The sequence below is a fragment of the Chlorocebus sabaeus genome, chromosome 5 (assembly GCF_047675955.1).
Source record: "Chlorocebus sabaeus isolate Y175 chromosome 5, mChlSab1.0.hap1, whole genome shotgun sequence".
Classification (NCBI taxonomy): domain Eukaryota; kingdom Metazoa; phylum Chordata; class Mammalia; order Primates; family Cercopithecidae; genus Chlorocebus; species Chlorocebus sabaeus.
The window spans coordinates 4,748,899-4,767,234 of NC_132908.1; the positions used below are offsets into that span (position 1 = coordinate 4,748,899).

Here is an 18,336-nt window from a genome sequence, read left to right on the forward strand (position 1 = left end):
CTGTCAAGAGCAAAGCCTTTTTTTTCCTTCAACCCCATTTTCTTCCATTTCCCCCACCTTTTTAATGCCAGTAACCTCATTGAGAATGTTTTACAGTGATGGAAAATAAACTCTGTTCCAAGTTCAACTCTGTGAATTACTGTGTCTGTCAAGGCAAGGGGAGTGAGGCAGGAAGTCAGACTTGGGTCCAAAGATGGCTCTGCCACCTGGGCAAGGTTTTCATGCTTCCAGTGACCCGGTTCCTCCACCCACAGAAGGAGAATCATGGCCGGGCGCAGTGGCTCACGCCTGTAATCCCAGCACTTTGGGAGGCCGAGGTGGGTGGATCATGAGGTCAGGAGTTCAAGACCAGCCTGACCAACAAGGAGAAACCCCCGTCTCTACTAAAATACAAAAATTAGCAGGGCGTAGTGGTGCACACCTGTAATCCCAGCTACTTAGGAGGCAGAAGCAGGAGAATCACTTGAACCTGAGAGGTGGAGGTTGTGGTGAGCTGAGATCGTGCCATTGCACTGCAGCCTGGGTAATGAAGCCAGACTCCGTCTCAAAACAAAACAAAAGGGAGAATCATGGGAGTCCCCCCACTGGACTGCATGAGATAACATCACAGCACACGCAGGCACCTGGGACTCACAGCTCCTGCAAAACTGCCCCATCACGTCAGCGCTAAGGATGACACCCATGAGATGGGGGCAAGCAGCAGGCAGGAACCCACTGAGCCAGCGGGAGGTTACAGCCTCGGCATGGGGAGGGAAGTGGGCAGACACCAACCACACTTCCCCCCAGGCCGCAACCTCCAGCACAGGCCTGGATATGAGAGAGAGGGGCCTGGGGGCTCAGGCTGTGCTGGGAAGACGGGTATCAGCAATGCTGGGCGCTTTGCTAGCTCCTGGAGGGTGGCCTGGCCGTATCTGGCTGGGTACCTTATGCCCCATGAGAGATCCCAGAGCTGGTCTCTAAGGTAAAAGCCGTCCCTCAACCAGGCAGCCCCATTCTGCAGACACAGGACAGAGCACAGAGAGGCCAGAAACACTGACTTAAAAAAAAAAATTATTTTATCTGAGACAGGGTCTCACTCTGTCGTCCAGGGTGAGTGCAGTGGTGCACTTACAGCTCACTGCAGCCTCGACTTCCTGGGCTCAAGTGATCCTCCAGCCTCAGCCTCCCAAGTAGCTGGGACTACAGGCACACCCCATTATGCCTGGCTAATTTTTTTGTGTGTAGAGTCTCGTTCTGTCACCAGGCTGGAGTGCAGTGGTGCGATCTTGGCTCACTGCAACCTCTGCCTCCCTGGTTCAAGTGATTCTCTTGCCTCAGCCTCCCGAGTAGCTGGGACTACAGGCACGCACCACCATGCCCAGAAAATTTTCCTATTTTTAGTAGAGATGGGGTTTCACCATGTTAGCCAGGATGGTCTCAATCCCCTGACCTCATGATCCACCCGCCTCGGCCTCCCAAAGTGCTGGGATTACAGGCGCCAGCCACTGAGCCTGGCTTTTTTTCTTTTTTTTTTTTTGGTAGAGACAAGGTCTTTCTATGTTGCCCAGGCTGCTCTTGAACTCCTGGGCTCGAGCAATCCACCCACCTTGGCCTCCCAAAGTGCTGGGATTATAGGCGGGGGCACTGTGCCCGGCCTCTTACACTAAATACTGTCAGTTAAGGGAATGAGGAAAGGGCAGGTCACGCACCTGGAACCTGGGCTGTGTCGAAAGGTCAAATGTCCACATATACACAGTGACTAGGTGACCAATGGAACGGAGCATCCCAGGCTGGGATGAGGGCCAAGGCCACCTACCCATGAGGAACAACCACTGCCTAGCTAGAAAATTCCAGAACCCAGTGGTTTCCACAGCTGCCCTACGACTTCCGAGATGACTAAACCCACCAAGGGCTCTATCACACTGCTCGTCTCGGCCACTCACCTACCGCGGATGTGTACAGACCAGCAGTTCCCACACAGCACAGGCCAGACAAAAGCTGGAAGGTGAAGGCTTCTTACCTTAAAAAGACAGGCCGGGCGCGGTGGCTCAAGCCTGTAATCCCAGCACTTTGGGAGGCCGAGACGGGCGGATCACGAGGTCAGGAGATCGAGACCATCCTGGCTAGCACGGTGAAACCCCGTCTCTACTAAAAAATACAAAAAACTAGCCGGGTGAGGTGGCGGGCGCCTGTAGTCCCAGCTACTCGGGAGGCTGAGGCAGGAGAATGGCGTAAACCTGGGAGGCGGAGCTTGCTGTGAGCCGAGACCGCGCCACTGCACTCCAGCCTGGGTGACAGAGCGAGACTCCGTCTCAAAAAAAAAAAAAAAGGCCGGGCGCGGTGGCTCACGCCTGTAATCCCAGCACTTTGGGAGGCCGAGGCGGGCGGATCACAAGGTCAGGAGATCAAGACCACGGTGAAACCCCGTCTCTACTAAAAAAAATACAAAAATGAGCCGGGCGCGGTGGCGGGTGCCTGTAGTCCCAGCTACTCGGGAGGCTGAGGCCGGAGAATGGTGTGAACCCAGGAGGCGGAGCTTTCAGTGAGCCAGGATCGCGCCACTGCACTCCAGCCTGGGCGACAGAGCGAGACTCCGTCTCAAAAAAAAAAAAAAAAAAAAAAAGACAAAGTGGGACGACCACAGAAGGCCACATCCCAGACACTAAGGGGCGAGGAGCAAAGGTAGCCCTGGGTCCCCGCCCTGGGGAGGTGTCAGGCCTGTCACATCCCTGGCGACAGGTCAGGAACATGGAACTCAGGGGTCCCTTCCTGCCCCAGGTGTCTTCCACCCTGCAGAGCAGCTATGAATCTGCAAAGGGGACTGGAATGCTGGAAAGCCCCAGGCTCCATTTGGAAACTCTGGCAGGATGAAGAAGCTGGAGACCATGTCCTGGGAAGGCTGGGGTGCAGCAGGGATCCCTGCAGCAGACTAGAGAGGGGCCCTTCAAATTCATGCCCACTCAGACATGTGACCTTGTTTGGAAACACGGGTTTTGACTATTTAATTAGTTAAGATGAGGTCACAGTGGATTGGGGGACCCTAAACCCAGGAAGTGGTGGCCCTACCAAAAAAGAGACTGGGCATGGCAGCGCACACCTGCAACCCCAGCTACTCAGGAGGCTGAGGCAGGAAGATCGCTTGAGACCAGGGGTTCGAGGCTGCAGTGAGCTATGATCATGGCACTGTACTCCTGCCTGGGGGACAGAGCAAGGCCCTGTCTCAAAAAAAAAAAAAAGGCGGGGGACGTCGGGTGGGTGGGGAGGGACACACAGAGATGGCACACAGGGTCACAGACACACAGGGGAGGGGTAGGGACGCGGTGATGAGGCTGTACACCAGCAGCCACTGGATGCTGGAGGCAGCTGATGGACCCTCCCGGGCCCTTCAGGAACACCTTGGGTGTGGGCTTCTGGCCTCCTGAGTGCGTCTCTGTGGCTGAAGCCCCTGCTCTGTGTCGCCTGTTCTGGCTGCCACTGGACACTCAACAGAGCCTGTCCTTGCCCTTGCTCTGCACCCAGTGCCCAGCTTCCTCCACGGCCCGGGCATCCCAAATGTCCCCTGATGGCCTCACACTGGGCCATGGAAGGAAACAGGCAGCTGGCAATGCTTCTGGACCAGGCTCTCTGGCAGCTTCCTGAATGCTGTGCCCAGGGACGAGAGTCTGGGAAAGGGAGTTTCAGGCATGGTGATCAGGCCTTGGCCCCGGGGCCTCCAGGAGCCACCGGCTGGAGCGTCAGCAAAGAGCCTGCCCTCGTATGGGTCCGCTGGTGCTTGTGCAGGTCGGTGCCCCGGCGGAAGCCCCTGCCACAGGCCGGGCAGGTGTAGGGCTTCTCACCTGTGTGCGTCCGGCGGTGCGCGCTGAAGTGGGAGCTGTTGTTGAAGCGCTTCCCGCACTGGGTGCAGGCATAGGGCCGCTCCCCGCTGTGCGTCCTGCGGTGGATGACCAGGCTGGAGCTCTGGCTGAAGCGCTTCCCGCACTCGGGGCATGGGTAGGGCTTCTCGCCCGTGTGCACCCTCTGGTGCGTGCTGAAGTTGGAGCGGTCGCTAAAGCCCTTCCCACAGACCAGGCACTTGTAAGGCCGCTCGCCCGTGTGTGTGCGCTGGTGCTTGGTCAAGTGAGACGTCTTGCTGAAGCCTTTGCCACATTCGGGGCAGGTGTATGGCTTGTCAGTCCCATGGGAAGCCCCTCTTCCTGGTGGGGGGCCGCCTCTTGGCTGCTCAGGCCTGACCAAGCCCCTGACTGGGGCTGGCCTCTGACCTGGGAGTGGGTGGCCAGGCCCCTGGCATCGCGCTGACAGCACTCGGTACCACTCCATTCTCACTGGGGCATCCTCCCTGCCATCACCGCCGTCCTCTAACTGGATCCCAAGTCCTGAGACAGAGAAAACACGATCTCTAAGAATTAATGGCAAGAGGGCAAGGGAAATGCTTCTAATAGGAAGATGAAGGCCTCACAGGGCTCCTAAAGTTCCCCTACAAAACATTTAGCAGGGGCTGGGCACCATGGCTCACGCCTGTAATCCCAGCACTTTGGGAGGCTGAGGTGGCAGGATTGCTTGAGCCCAGAAGTTCAAGACCAGCTTGGGCAACACAGTGAGATCTCGTCTTTACAGAAAATAAACAAAACTAGCTGGGCATGGTGGCGTGTGCCTGTAGTCCTAGCTACTCAGCAGGCTGAGGTAAGAGGATCACTTGAGTCCAGGAGGTCGAGGCTGCAGTGAGCTGTGATCGCACCACTGCATTCCAGCCCGGGTGACAGAGTGAGACCCTGTTTCAAAAACTAAGCAATCAATAAAACAAACAAACAGGAATTCATTTGACCATCACAATAACCCAGTGGGTCAGTGCTGTTACCTGGGGAAACTGGGGCACAAAAGTGTTAAGGAACTTACCCAGAATCACAGGGCTGGTAAGTTACAGAGCAAGGGCCATCAAACTCTGGACTCTGCTGTACCCTCTAAGCCAGGGGTTCCCACCCAGTGGCAAGGTCTGGAGATGTTTTTGTTGTGTCTGGGGAGGGGGTTGTAAATGGCCTCTAGTGGACAGGGGCCAGGGCTGCTGGAAAACCTGCCCAGCACAGACAGCCCCACGTGGAGAGCCATCTGGAACGAACGCCAGCAGCAGCGAGGTGGAGAAGCCTGCTCTGGGCTGTTCTGGCTGAGCAGAGAAGTCATGGGTCCCAGCCACTGGACCTCCCTTGTACTTGGTGCAGCCCCTGAGGCCCCTCTGCACATCCAGGTTCTAGAGCCACCACCGTCAGGACAGGAGAACAGGAGGAGGGGTCTGGAATGATCCAGGCTTTGCCCCTTCCAGGACTTGACTTCTCTGCTTCTCCTCTGCAGCATGAGGGTGACTGCAGCTGGGGACCTGGTAGTGCAAAGTGCACCAGGGTGCCTGGGGGGCTGGGGGAGCAGCCGTCTTCATAGCAGTCCCAAAAGGCTCTGTGCATGGTAGGCACACGCTGACCTCACAGGGGAGGGACAGAACCACCCACTGCCCTTGGAAACGTCCACTTTAAGAAGCTTCCAGCCCCAGACGTCCTGGGCGAACCCTTCTTGCCCTCCCCTCCCATCTCCAGGCCTAACTTCCAGACAGCCTAAGATGGGTTTGGCACTTACTGAGCCTCAAATTCCACATCTATAAAACTGAGAGGAGGCCGGGCATGGTGGCTCATGCCTGTAATCCTAGCACTTTGGGAGGCCGAGGCAGGCGGATCACTTGAGGTCAGGAGTTCGAGACCAGCCTAGCCAACATGGTGAAACCCCATCTCTACTAAAAATACGAAAATTAGCTGGGCGTGGTGGTGGGTGCCTGTGCTTGTAATCCCAGCTACTCGGGAGGCTGAGGCAGGAGAATCGCTTGAACTCAGGAGGCAGAAGTTGCAATGAGCCAAGATCATGCCACTGCAGTCCAGTGTGGGTGACAGGGTGAGACTCTGTCTCAAAAAAAAAAAAAAAAAGAAAAAGAAAATAAATAAAACTGAGAGGAGGATTGGAATCACCTCATTGGCCTGTTACAATAATATTTTATTTATTTATTTTAGAGATAGGATGATATGGTTTCAATCTATGTCCTCACCCAAATCTCATGTCAGACTGTAATCCCCAACGTGGAGGTGGGGCCTGGTGGAAGGTGAGTGGATCATGGAGGCAGATTTCTCATGAATGGTTTGGCACCATCCTCTTAGTACTGTCCCGGCAATAGTGAGTGAGTTCTCATGAGATCTGGCACCTCCTCTCCCTCCCCTGCTCCTGCTCCAGCCATGTGAGATATGCCTGCTCCCCGTCTGCCTTACACCATGACTGGAAGCTTCCTGAGGCCTCCCCAAAGGCTGGGCAGACACCATCATGCTTCCTGTACAGCCAATTAAACCTTTTTTCTTTATAAATTACCAGGTCTCTGGTATTTCTTTACAGCAATGTGAGAATGACCTAATACACAGGGCCTCACTATATAGCCCAGGTTGGTCTCTAACTCCTGACCTCAAGGGATCCTCCCACCTCCACCTCCCAAAGTGCTGAGATTATACGTGGGAGCCACAGTGCCCGGCTTTGTTGTAAAAATATTTTTGTTTATTTATTTTTGTTTTTTTTTCTTTGAGATGGAGTCTCGCTCTGTCTTCCAGGCTGGAATGCAGTGGTGCGATCTCAGCTCACTGTAACCTCTGCCTCCTAGGTTCAAGCGATTCTCCCACCTCAGGCTCCCAAGTAGCTGGGATTACAGGCATGAGCCACCACGCCCGGCCAATTTTTGTATTTTTAGTAGAGACAGGGTTTCACCACGTTGGCCAGGCTGGTCTCGAACTCCTGACCTCAGGTGATCCCCCCGCGTTGGCCTCCCAAAGTGCTGGGATCACAGGGGTGAGCAACCGTGCCTGGCTGCAAAAATATTTTTAAAAGAGACTCGCCGGGCGCGGTGGCTCACGCCTGTAATCCCAGCACTTTGGGAGGCCGAGATGGGCGGATCATGAGGTCAGGAGATCGAGACCATCCTGGCTAACACAGTGAAACCCTGCCTCTACTAAAATACAAAAAAAAAAAAAAAAAAAATTAGCTGGGCGTGGTGGCGGGCGCCTGTAGTCCCGGCTACTCGGGAGGCTGAGGCAGGAGAATGGCATGAACCCAGGAGGCGGAGCTTGCAGTGAGCCGAGATCGCACCTGCACTCCAGCCTGGGCGACAGAGCGAGACTCCATCTCAAAAAAAAAAAAAAAAGAAAAGAAAAGAAAAAAACCCCTGAAATAACAACCGTTGGTGTGCATGTGGAAAAACCAGAACGCCTGGGCACTCTTGGTGGGTACATGAGATGGTAGAGATGCTGTGGAAAACAGCATGGCAGTTCCTCAAAAAATTCAACACAGAATGATCATATATGCTCCAGCCATCCCACTGCTGGATACATCCACCCCAGGAACTGAAAACAGAGCTGATCAGAGATACACCTGTATACCCACATTCACTGCAGCATTATTCACAATGGAATATTCTTCAGCCTTAAAAAGGAAGAAAATTCTGGAGGTTTCCCAAAGCAGGAAGTCTGCCTCAAGACCATGGCACAGAAATCCTAAGCTTCCAGCCTGCTGGCCTCGCCTGCAAATTTCAAACTTGTCAACTTCTGTAAGCAACCAAGGGAGCTGTCTGAGTACCCACTCCTTAAAATAAATCTGTGTATGTGTGTATCTTCTATTGGTTCTGTTTCTCTGGAGAAGAACCCTAATACAAAGTGACATCTCACTGTCATTAGAAAAGGCTTCAGCATGGCTGGGCACAGTGGCTCACGCCTGTCATCCCAGCACTTTGGGAGGGCGAGGTGGGTGGATCACCTGAAGTCAGGACTTAGAGACCAGCCTGGCCAACATGGTGAAACCCCATCTCTACTAATAACACAAAAAGTTGCCGGGCATGATGGCAGGTACCTGTAATCCCAGCTACTAGGGAGGCTGAGGTGAGGGAATCACTTGAACCCAGACGGTGGAGGTTACAGTGAGCCAAGGTCGTGCTACTGCACTCCAGCCTGGGCAACAGAGCAAAACTCCACCTCAAAACAAAATAACCAGGAAAGGCTTCAGCAGCATCAGGAAAGGCAGGAAGAGACAAACGGGCAGAGAAAGAGCTGAGGAGCTGGTGCTGGGTCTGGGACAGGGTGGTGCCGAGTGCGATGGGGAGAGGCAGCTCTGCCCTGGAGAGGAGGGCACAGGGAAGCTGAAGTGAAGTAGGAGCAGCGTGTAGGTGGCAGGAGCAGAAGAAAAAGGATGGCAAGGCAGTGCTGGGCATCTGCCTGGGTCATGGCCAAGTACCTGTGCAGGCCCTGCAGCTGGGACTCTGCAGGGACACAGGCAGTCCTGGTCACGCAGGATCGCCCCAAGCCAAATGGACCAGCAGAACCAAGTCCAGGAACTGGTGCCTGAGAGTTCCTATTTTTGGCAAGCCCCCTAGAGGACACAGTCCCTTGCAAGTTACCTTCATTCTCCAGCGGCACGTCCCGCTCAGCTGGGTCCAGGCATCCTGGCTCCTCCCCAGAAAGGTATACAGCCATGTCCTCCAAGTTCACGGGCGCCTGCCAGAAGGCACCCCACTCAGTCCTGGCCCCAAGCAAGCTGCCTCCTCCCCAACTGAGCCCACTGGCCCAGGCAGCTGCACCGCCACTGCCCCTCGAGGCTGGGGCCAAGCCTGGTGGTGCAGCTGGTCTTCTCCACTCTTGTTGCAGTGGCGAGTCCTGGTGCCTCCTCCCACTGCTCCCACGCGCCACTGCTGCAGAGCTGGGACACCACTGCAGAAGGGACAGACTTGCCGCGAGGAGCGGTGGACCCACTGCGCACTCAGTCACTGGGGCCCAAGCTCCCCAGGGAGATGAGAGCATCCCCTGGCTCCACGGCCAGCCAGCCCTGGGACCCCGATGCGGCAGACAGGGGACTTCAGGATGCCTCTGGGCCAGTGGTTCCCAGATGTAGCACCAGACTGATCCCGAAGCATGATTAAAAACAAGCAAACCCTTTCCAGAACAGGCAAATCTACAGAGACAAGAAGGAGCTTTGTGGTTGCCAGAGGCTGAGGGAAAAACAGGCAGAGACTCTGGTAGTGAGTCTAGGGGGCTTTGCAGGGAGGTCTAAAGAAAATGTTCTTAGGCCAGGTGCGGTGGCTCACGCCTGTAGTCCCAGCACTTTAGGAGGCCATGGCAGGAGGATCACCTGAGGTCAGGAGTTGGAGACTAGCCTGACCAACATAGAGAAACCCCATCTCTACCAAAAATACAAAATTAGGCCAGGCGCAGTGGTTCACGCATGTAATCTCAGCACTCTGGGATGCCGAGGCGGGCAGATCATGAGGTCAGGAGATCGAGACCATCCTGGCTAACACAGTGAAACCCTGTCTCTACTAAAAAATACAAAAAATTAGCCGGGTGTGGTGGTGGGCGCCTGTTGTCCCAGCTACTTGGGAGGCTGAGGCAGGAGAATCACTTGAACTCGGGAGCCAGAGGTTGCAGTAAGCCGAGATCGCACCATTGCATTCCAGCCTGGGCGACAAGAGCAAAACTCCATCTCAAAAAAACAAAAACAAAACAAAACAAAACAAAAAATATATATATATACGCACACACGTATATATATAAATTATAAACAAATAAATAAAAATAAAAATCAAACAGGCCAGGCACAGTGGCTTATGCCTGTAATCCCAGTGCTTTGGGAGGTTGAGGCAAGAGGATCACTTGAGCCCAGGAGTTCAAGACCAGCCTGGGCAGCATAGGGAGACTGTGTCCCTATAAAAAATAAAAAAACCAACTAGCCGGGTTTGGTGGTACATGCCTGTAGTCCCAGCTAACTAAGGAGGCTGAGGCAGGAGGATCCCTTGAGCCCAAGAGGTCAAGGCTGCAGTGAGCCATGATCATACCACCGCACTCCAGTGTGAACACAGAGTCAGACTTTGGCTCAAAAAAAGAAAAAACAAAAACAAAAGCGAGCAAGCAAACAGAGGAGACACCCATTCCAGCCCAGGGGTGTCGAGGAACCTGTATCTCCCCCAGGAGTCCCAAGAGATCCCTGTGCCCAGCGGGGTACAAGTCACCACCCTGTCTCACTGTTGGACCACAGAATCTTCCGGGCACAGCCGAGCACTTAAATGGCCTCTGGAGAGAAGAAAAGACTTCCCAGGAGGCCAGGAGAAGTGACTGCAGGGCTGGAGCAAAGGGAGGAAACTCCAGGGAAGAGCTCCTCTGACATCCAAAACCTTGGCCCCCAGGAGAGGCGTCCCCTTAACAAGGAAGTGTGACACACAGGAGATCGGGTCAGACCCAGGGGTGCTGCAGACCAGGAGCATCCCACTCACCTGGGACCAGGCCGAAAGGAAGGGCGAGGCTGACGCCATCTCCTGATGCCGGGGGGCCGGAGGGCCTGGGAACGAGCGGAGTCATCACTAGTCACACAGCTCACCCAGCACCGCCCCTGCCGCCCCCTGCACACCAAGGCCCCCACAGCCCAGTGGCTGCCCACCCCACTCCTTGCTGGAGAGTCTGTGCACCCCACATCCAGGCAGGCCTCTGCCCTGGCCACACGCCACACCCCATTCGCCTTCACCCCCTCCCCTGCACCACTTCTCCTTCCTCCAAAGGGGTGCTACTCACCCCTCTCTGGCCACAACAGTGGGCCCCTCTGTGGCCTGTGGCTCAGCTGGGCTGGGGGCTGCTGGCTGGGGCATCGAGCCTCTTCCTCCAGGGACAGATCCTCTGGCTGAGCCTCTGCCTGGCGTTTTAAGGACTGTCCCTCCATTCTGAGGGGCACCTCGTCATCAAAAAGCAGCTCTGAGCCCTGCACACAGACAGAGATCTTGCCCACCAGCTCCCAGAAGGCCAGAAGGAAAATCCCCACAGGGCCCCACACCCCTCGCCTCAGGCACCCCAGCCGGCTGCCCACCCCCAGGCTGTCTGCAGCCTCCCTCCCTCTGCCCAGCCATGTGGCAGTGCTCCCTGCAGCCAGCTCCCAGCCTGCTCTCCATGGTCTCTCCCTGTCACCACAATCATGTCCCCATCACATTCTTACCCTCCATTCCTTGGTCCTCCTGATAGACCCTGGGCCAGAAGAGCCCTGAGTCAGCCCTGGCCTCATTTCACTTCACATAACTGCATTTGCTAGATTTTTTGAAATTATCTGGCCAGCCGCAGTGGCTCACACCTGTAATTCCAGCACTTTGGGAGGCCGAGGTGGGTGGATCACTTGAGGCCAGGAGTTCAAGACCAGCCTGACCAATATGGTAAAACTCCATCTCTACTAAAAATACAAAAATTAGCCGGGCATGGGGGCAGCAGGCCTGTAATCTCAGGTACTTGGGAGGCTGAGGCAGCAGAATCACTTGAACCCGGGAGGTAGAGGTTGCAGTGAGCCAAGATCATGCCAGTGCACTCCAGCCTGGGTAACAGAGCAAGACTGTCTCACGGGGAAAAAAAAAAAAAAAAAAAAACGAAATTATCAACAGGTGCTCTGAGATTATCTATTTCCTAATTCCAGGAAATGTGATTTGAATGAAATTGGGTCTTAGAATTGAGTTCTAAAATAGCACTTGGACAAGAAACATCCCTAGGCAACTGCAAACCCAGCATCAGGGACCCATCTCTGGGTTGCTCTTGTCCACCATTCCACACCTCTAAGGGAGGGTAGTCCTCTTGGGGAGCAGAGCCCGCCCCTCTCAGCTCAGTCATGGCCATGAGGCATGTGTGCAGAGGTGCCAGTGCAGTGACAGAAGGAAGCCAAGGGGTTCTGGGAACCCCAAACACTGAAGCTGTCGTGGCCGGGAAAGAGGCTGGCCGACTGGGAAGAAATCCCAATTTCTTGGCCACCACAATGGCAGGATTTTCTGACTGCGGTCAGCTCACGCTGTGGTCAAGCATTACAGGATGCGTCTCCTCTGTTGGCTGCAAAAGGCCAGCAGTGTGCAGCCAGCAGCACTGCCACAGGAACAGAGGCAGCTGGTCAGCACTGCCCATGTGCGCCATCCACACAAGGCCCTGAAAAATGAACTGAAACAGGAGATGGCAGGACTTCTCCTTTTTAATCTCCAGGAGTTCAATGACTGAAACTGAAGCAGGAGGAATGAGTAAGAGGCTTCCCCTGCTCCCTCAAATGGGGCTGGAAGGAGGTGGAGAGACACTGTCTACAGAGATTTCGGGGTGTCAGAAGGGTCCTATCTGTGCTGTCCAGTACAGTAGCCACTGGCCATGTGTGACGACTGAGCCCTTGAGAGGTGGCCAGTGTGACTGAGGAACTAATTTAACATTCTACAAAGTGGCTGGGCGCAGTGGCTCATGCCTGTAATCCCAGTACTTTGGGAGGCCGAGACAGGCGGATCACTTGAGGCCAGGAGTTCGAGACCAGCCTAGCCAACATAATGAAACCCTGTCTCTACTAAAAATACAAAAATCAGCCTGGTGTGGTGGCGCACGCCTGTAATGCCAGCTACTTGGGAGGCTGAGGCATGAGAATCACTCCAGCCTGGGCGACAGAGAGAGACTCTGTCTCACAAAGATAAAAATAAAATAAATGTGCATAGCTATAATTTAAAAAGCTACATGTGGCTGGCAGCTACTGTTTTGCATGGCATAGTTCTAGAACCTCTGGGGGCTCTAACCAAAGTGCCCCCCATGCCCCTGGTCTTTCTTCCCAGTGTTCTCCCACTTTGAGGGTCTTTTCAACTCCCTGCCTTGGAAGGTACTGGATCTCTCTCCCACCAAAACCTGTGTTTGGGGCTGGCATAGTGGCTCATGCCTATAATCCCAGCACTTTGGGAGGCCAAGGTGGGAGGATCACTTGAGGCTAGGAGTTCAAGACCAGTCTGGGCAACATGGCAAAACCCTGTCTCTACAAAAAATACACAAAATTAGCCAGGTGTAGTGGTGCGTGCCTGTAGTCCCAACTACTCAATAGGCTGAGGTGGGAGGATCCCTTGAAGCCTGGAGGTAGAGGCTGCAATGAGCCGTGATCATGCCACTACAGGCTGGGAAACAGAGCGAGACCCTGTCTCAAAAAAAAAAAAAAAAAAAAAAGAAAAAGAAAAGAAAAAGAAACACCGGTTTGGCCTATCTTAGGACAGTGTTCACAAACCGTCTGCACTAGCTAATAAAGGGCTATCGGGGTAGGATGAGGTTAATCAAAGGGTGGACGCCCACTGGGCAAGGCTGAGAAACCTTTTGTAGTTGCCTTCTTCAAAAGGGTTCAGGGGTCAGGCAGCCACACTTAGTCACCCAATGACCAAGGAATCTCCAGCTGCAGACCCCAGCAGCAGGGCCCCATTTCCTCACCTGAGGGTCAAAATGCCCCCCACCTCACCCGCTGCCTGTGTTTCCTGGGCTCCCGCTGCAGCCCTTCCACGAGGACCACGGCCTCCTCACCACTCTCCGGCTGCTGCTCACGCACTCGAGCCTGGATCTCCCCTGGCAGCACAGTCAGGAACTGCTCCAGCACCAGCAGCTCCAGGATCTGCTCCTTAGTGCGCAGCTCCGGCCGCAGCCAGCGGCAGCACAGCTCCCAGAGGCGGCTCAGGGCCTCCCGGGGCCCAGCCACCTCCTGGTAGCAGAAGAGCCGGAAGAGCTGGCGGAAAGTCTCAGGGCTGGGGTCCTCCGACTCCACGGAGGGCTCCTCTTCCAAGCAGAAGTCCTCCTCCACCTTCACAATCAGGATCTCATCCTGTTCCAAGTCCTGCTCCAAGGTTGGCAGGGGCTGGAGGTCAGGGACGGTGGCCATTGCTTCCGGTGGGCCTTGTTCCTTTTCAGGCCTTAGAGTCGAACCTGTCTCTCTATATACCTCTGGCCAGACACAGGAAGAGCGTTTTTTTCAGGGCCCTGTGGAGAGACGATAAAACCATCTAAAGGGCAGCCCTGGGGCTGAATAAGCCCTTTGTACTGGGAAGCCAATGCCCTGGTTCCAAGGCCACGATGGAAAAGGAAAAAGGAAAAGGAAGTACATGAATGCCATCTTTGCTATGAATTCCCGGATAATTCACTGAAGGGCTCTGGGCTTTGCTTTCTCACTGGGCAAAGAGATGATAACAGGACCTACACACACAGGTTGCTAATAGAACTAAAAGGGATGGCTGGGCGCAGTGGCTCCCGCCTGTAATCCCAGCACTTTGGGAGGCTGAGGCGGACAGATCATGTGAGTTCAGGAGTTTGAGACCAGCGTGGTCAACATGGTGGAAACCCATCTCTACAAAAAATACAAAAATTAGCCCGACGTGGTGGTAGCACATCTGTAATCCCAGCAACTCGGTAGGCTGAGACAGGAGAATTGCTTGAACCCGGGGAGCTGGAGGCTGCAGTGAGCTGAGATTGCGCCACTGCACTCCAGCCTGGGAAACAGAGAGAGACTCAAAACAAAAACAACCTAAAAGGGATGTTTGCGGTCAGAGCTTGAGAATCGTTATTTTCCATGATTACAGTGGGTCTTATATGGAAAGGGTTCCTTTGGAAATCTGATGAAAAGTAGGGCCCTTCTGCCGAGGAAGGTGCAGACTGCCTCAACTTGATCCCCGGTGTCCAGGTCTGGCGAACCCTGAAGCCCCTACGCGGCCCTGTCAGGCACCCCCGAGTGGGTGGTCGCAACGGGCCCCCAATTCCAAGGTCCTGGGAGAGCTAGGACCCCCAGGCCGGAATGCTTTTTCGTCTCACCCCTCAGGTGGAGGGTGAGCAGTGCCCGAGTCCGCGGCACAGACCCCGGCGCTGGCGCGGGCCGCGAAATCGAAGCTTCGGCCGGGACCCGCGTCTTCGCGACCCCAGCACTCACTGGAAGCCCTGCGGGCCGTGGGCAGTTCGGGGCAGGACCGGAGAGACGGGTCTCGGCGGGAGTGGGACTGCCGGCCTCAGGCTCTGCAACCCGAGACGCCAGAGCCGGGGCCGAAGACCTCAAACCAGGTGTGGAAACCAGGCCGTGTGGGCGGGCCCACGGGCGGCATTGTGGGTAACGTAGCCTAGGCACCATTGCCTGAGCCGGCTGTTAAGGCGTGGCAACAAGGCCGACTGGGCGGGTCCGCGACGTGCACTGTGGTTAATGTGGTCCTCAAAGGAACGCATTGTGGGTAACGTAGTCCAGCACCTCGGTGACCGCGAGAGCGTGCGGCGACTCTGCAGCCTCTGGGCCACTCTCTCAGTCACTTTTCCACACCCGCTCTCCTCTGGCCTGAAAAAGTTCACAGTAAAGGCCGCCTCCTCCATCTTTAAAGCCAGCGAAGTCGTCCGGGCACGATGGCTCACACGTGTAATCCCAGCACTCTGGGAGGCCAAGGCGGGAGGTTCGCTTGAGGCAATCTGCCTTGTAGAGGCGAGCCTGTGTCTCAGCCCAGGCTGCTAAGCACTGAGGCTCAAATTCAGAAGAAGCGATCTTTCTTTCTTTGCTTCTCTCCTTTCATTTTCCTTCCTTCCTTCTTTTCTTTTCTTTCTTCTTTTTTTTTTTTTTTTTTGTTTTTTGTTTTTTGAGACGGAGTCTCGCTCTTGCTCTGTTGCCCAGGCTGGAATGCAATGGGGTGACCTCAGCTCACTGCAACCTCCGTCTCCCGGCTCCAAGCAATTCTCCTGCCTCAGCCTCCTGAGTAGCTGGGATTACAGGAGCGCACCACCACACTAGGCTAATTTTTGTATTTTTAGTAGAGATGGGGTTTCATCATATTGGTTAGGCTGGTCTCGAACTCCTGACCTCATGATCCACCCGCCTCAGCCTCCCAAAGTGCTGGGATTACAGGCATGAGCCACCGCGCCGGGCCGGCCTTCCTTCCTTCCTTCCTTTCCCTTCTTTCCTTCCTTCCTTTCCCTTCTTTCCTTCCTTCCTTCCTTCCTTCCTTCCTTCCTTCCTTCCTTCCTTCCTTCCTTCCTTCCTTCTTTCTTTCCTTCCTTCATTTCTTTCCTTCTTTCTCCTCCCTCCCTCCCTCCCTCCCTTCCTTCCTTCCTTCCTTCCTTCCCTCTCTCTCTTTCTTCCTTTCCTTTTTTCTTGAGACAGAGTTTCGCTCTTGTTGCCCAGGCTGGAGTACAATGGCACTATCTCGGCTCACTGCAACGTCCACTTCCCAGGTTCAAGCGATTCTCCTGCCTCAGCCTCCCAAGTAGCTGGGATTACGGACACCCGCTACCATGTGCAGCTAATTTTTGTATTTTTAGTAGAGACGGGATTTCACCATATTGGCCAGGCTGGTCTCGAACTCCTGACCTAAGGTGATCCACCCACCTTGGCCTCCCAAAGTGCTGGGATTACAGGCATGAGCCACCGCGTCCGGCCCACCCGGCTAATTTTTGCATTTTTTGTAGAGAAGGGGTTTTGCCATGTTGGTCAGGCTGGTCTCGAACTCCTGAGCTCAAGTGATCCGCCTGCCTCGGCCTCCCAAACTGCTGGGATCACATGTATGAGCCACTGCACCTGACTAACATGGTGAAACCCCGATTCTACAAAAAATTAGCCAGTGTGGTGCTAGGCCCCTGTCATCCCAGCTACTCGTAAGGCTAAGGCAGGAGAATCGCTTGAACCCGGGAGGCGGAGGTTGCAATGAGCCGAGATCGTGCCACTGCATCTATCCTGGGCAACAGAGGGAGACTCTGTCACAAAACATACAATAAATAAATAGGCCGGGCGTGGTGACTTACGCCTGTAATCCCAGCACTTTAGGAGGCTGAGGCGGGCGGATTGCCTGAGGTCGGGAGTTCGAGTCCAGCCTGACCAACGTGGAGAAACCCCTATCTCTACTAAAAATACAAAATTAGCTGGGCGTGGTGGTGCATGCCTGTAATCCTAGCTACTCAGGAGGCTGAGGCAGAATTGCTTGAACCTGGGAGGTGGAAGTTGCAGAGAGCCGAGATCGTGCCATTGCACTCCAGCCTGGCCAACAAGGGCGAAACTCCACCTCAAAAAATAAATAAATAAATAAATAAATAAAGGCAGAAGTTCTTCAAGATAAAACTGGAAGAAGCCGGGCGCGGTGGCTCAAGCCTGTAATCCCAGCACTTTGGGAGGCCGAGACGGGCGGATCACGAGGTCAGGAGATCAAGACCATCCTGGCCAACACGGTGAAACCCCGTCTCTACTAAAAATACAAAAAATTAGCCGGGCGAGGTGGCGGGCGCCTGTAGTCCCAGCTACACGGGAAGCTGAGGCAGGAGAATGGCGTAAACCCGGGAGGCGGAACTTGCAGTGAGCTGAGATCCGGCCACTGCACTCCAGCCCGGGCGACAGAGCGAGACTTCGTCTCAAAAAAAAAAAAAAAAACTGGAAGAGATGCCAAGTGTTTGTGCCCACACTCCCCGAGGAGGGCCCCCAACAATGCCTAATCCCAAACATCCCTTGTCCTGCCTGCTTCTTTGTGACAACATAATAATGGGCATCAATTTATTTTTTATTTTTTTGTTGGAGATGAAGTCCCACCATGGTGCCTAGGCTGGTCTAAAACAATTAGACCAAGCAATTGGTCTAATTGCCCAAGCAATCTTCCCGCCTCAACTTCCCAAAGTGTCGGGATTACAGGTGTGCCCAGCCAGGTATCAGTTCTTGTATTTATTTATTTATTTATTTATTTATTTTTGAGACGGAGTCTGGCTCTGCCGCCCAGGCTGGAGTGCAGTGGCTGGATCTCAGCTCACTGCAAGCTCCGCCTCCCGGGTTTAAGCCATTCTCCTGCCTCAGCCTCCCGAGTAGCTGGGACCACAGGCGCCCGCCACGTCGCCCGGCTAGTTTTTTGTATTTTTTAGTAGAGACAGGGTTTCACCATGTTAGCCAGGATGGTCTTGATCTCCTGACCTCGTCTTTGGGAGGCCCGTCTCGGCCTCCCAAAGTGCTGGGATTACAGGCTTGAGCCACCGCGCCCGGCATTTTTTTTTTTTTTTTTTTTGAGAGACAGGTTCTCACTGTGTCGCCCAGGCTGGAGTGCAGTGGCTCGATCTTGGCTCACTGCAACCTCCACATCCTGGTTTTAAGCAGTTCTCTTACCTAACCTCCCGAATAGTTGAGATTACAGGCACACACCACCAGGTTCGGTTAATTTTTGTATTTTCAGTAGAGATGGGGTTTTGCCGTGTTGCCTAGGCTGGTCTCCAACTCCTGGCCTCAAGCAATCCACCCACGTCGGCCTCCCAAAGTGCTGAGATTACAGGAGTGAGCCACCACTCCCGGCCGCATCAGTTCTTGAGCACCAAGCAATACACATTTGTACTTCGTTTCTTCCCCATTTAGCAATAGAGGTACTATAACTTGCCCTACGGGTTCAACAGAACAAAACAAAACCCTGAAGCTCTGAGAATTTTAAGTATTGAACCCCTCAGGGAAGGTCAAACAGGAAGTACAGAAATGGAGTTAGAACCCAAATCTTTTTTTTTTTTTTTTTTTTTTTTTGAGACGGAG

At 54.3% G+C, this 18,336-nt stretch overlaps 1 protein-coding gene across 2 annotated transcripts; it reads right to left on the minus strand.

Moving 5' to 3' along the window:
- Window positions 1–37: 37 nt before the first annotated feature.
- ZNF500 (zinc finger protein 500) lies at window positions 38–14,935 on the minus strand. Of its 2 annotated transcripts, none has more exons than XM_007984573.3 (6): window positions 14,746–14,935; window positions 13,294–13,805; window positions 10,599–10,782; window positions 10,304–10,368; window positions 8,438–8,534; window positions 38–4,352 (listed from the first exon to the last, which is right to left on the minus strand). In XM_007984573.3, the coding sequence occupies exons 2-6, from the start codon at window positions 13,705–13,707 to the stop codon at window positions 3,670–3,672; spliced, it is 1,443 nt and encodes a 480-aa protein (XP_007982764.2). In that variant the 5' UTR covers window positions 13,708–13,805; window positions 14,746–14,935; the 3' UTR covers window positions 38–3,669. The 2 variants fall into 2 exon arrangements, with proteins under 2 accessions (XP_007982764.2, XP_037845815.1); XM_037989887.2 differs by having other exon boundaries at window positions 14,631–14,935.
- Between the last annotated feature and the right edge of the window lie 3,401 nt (window positions 14,936–18,336).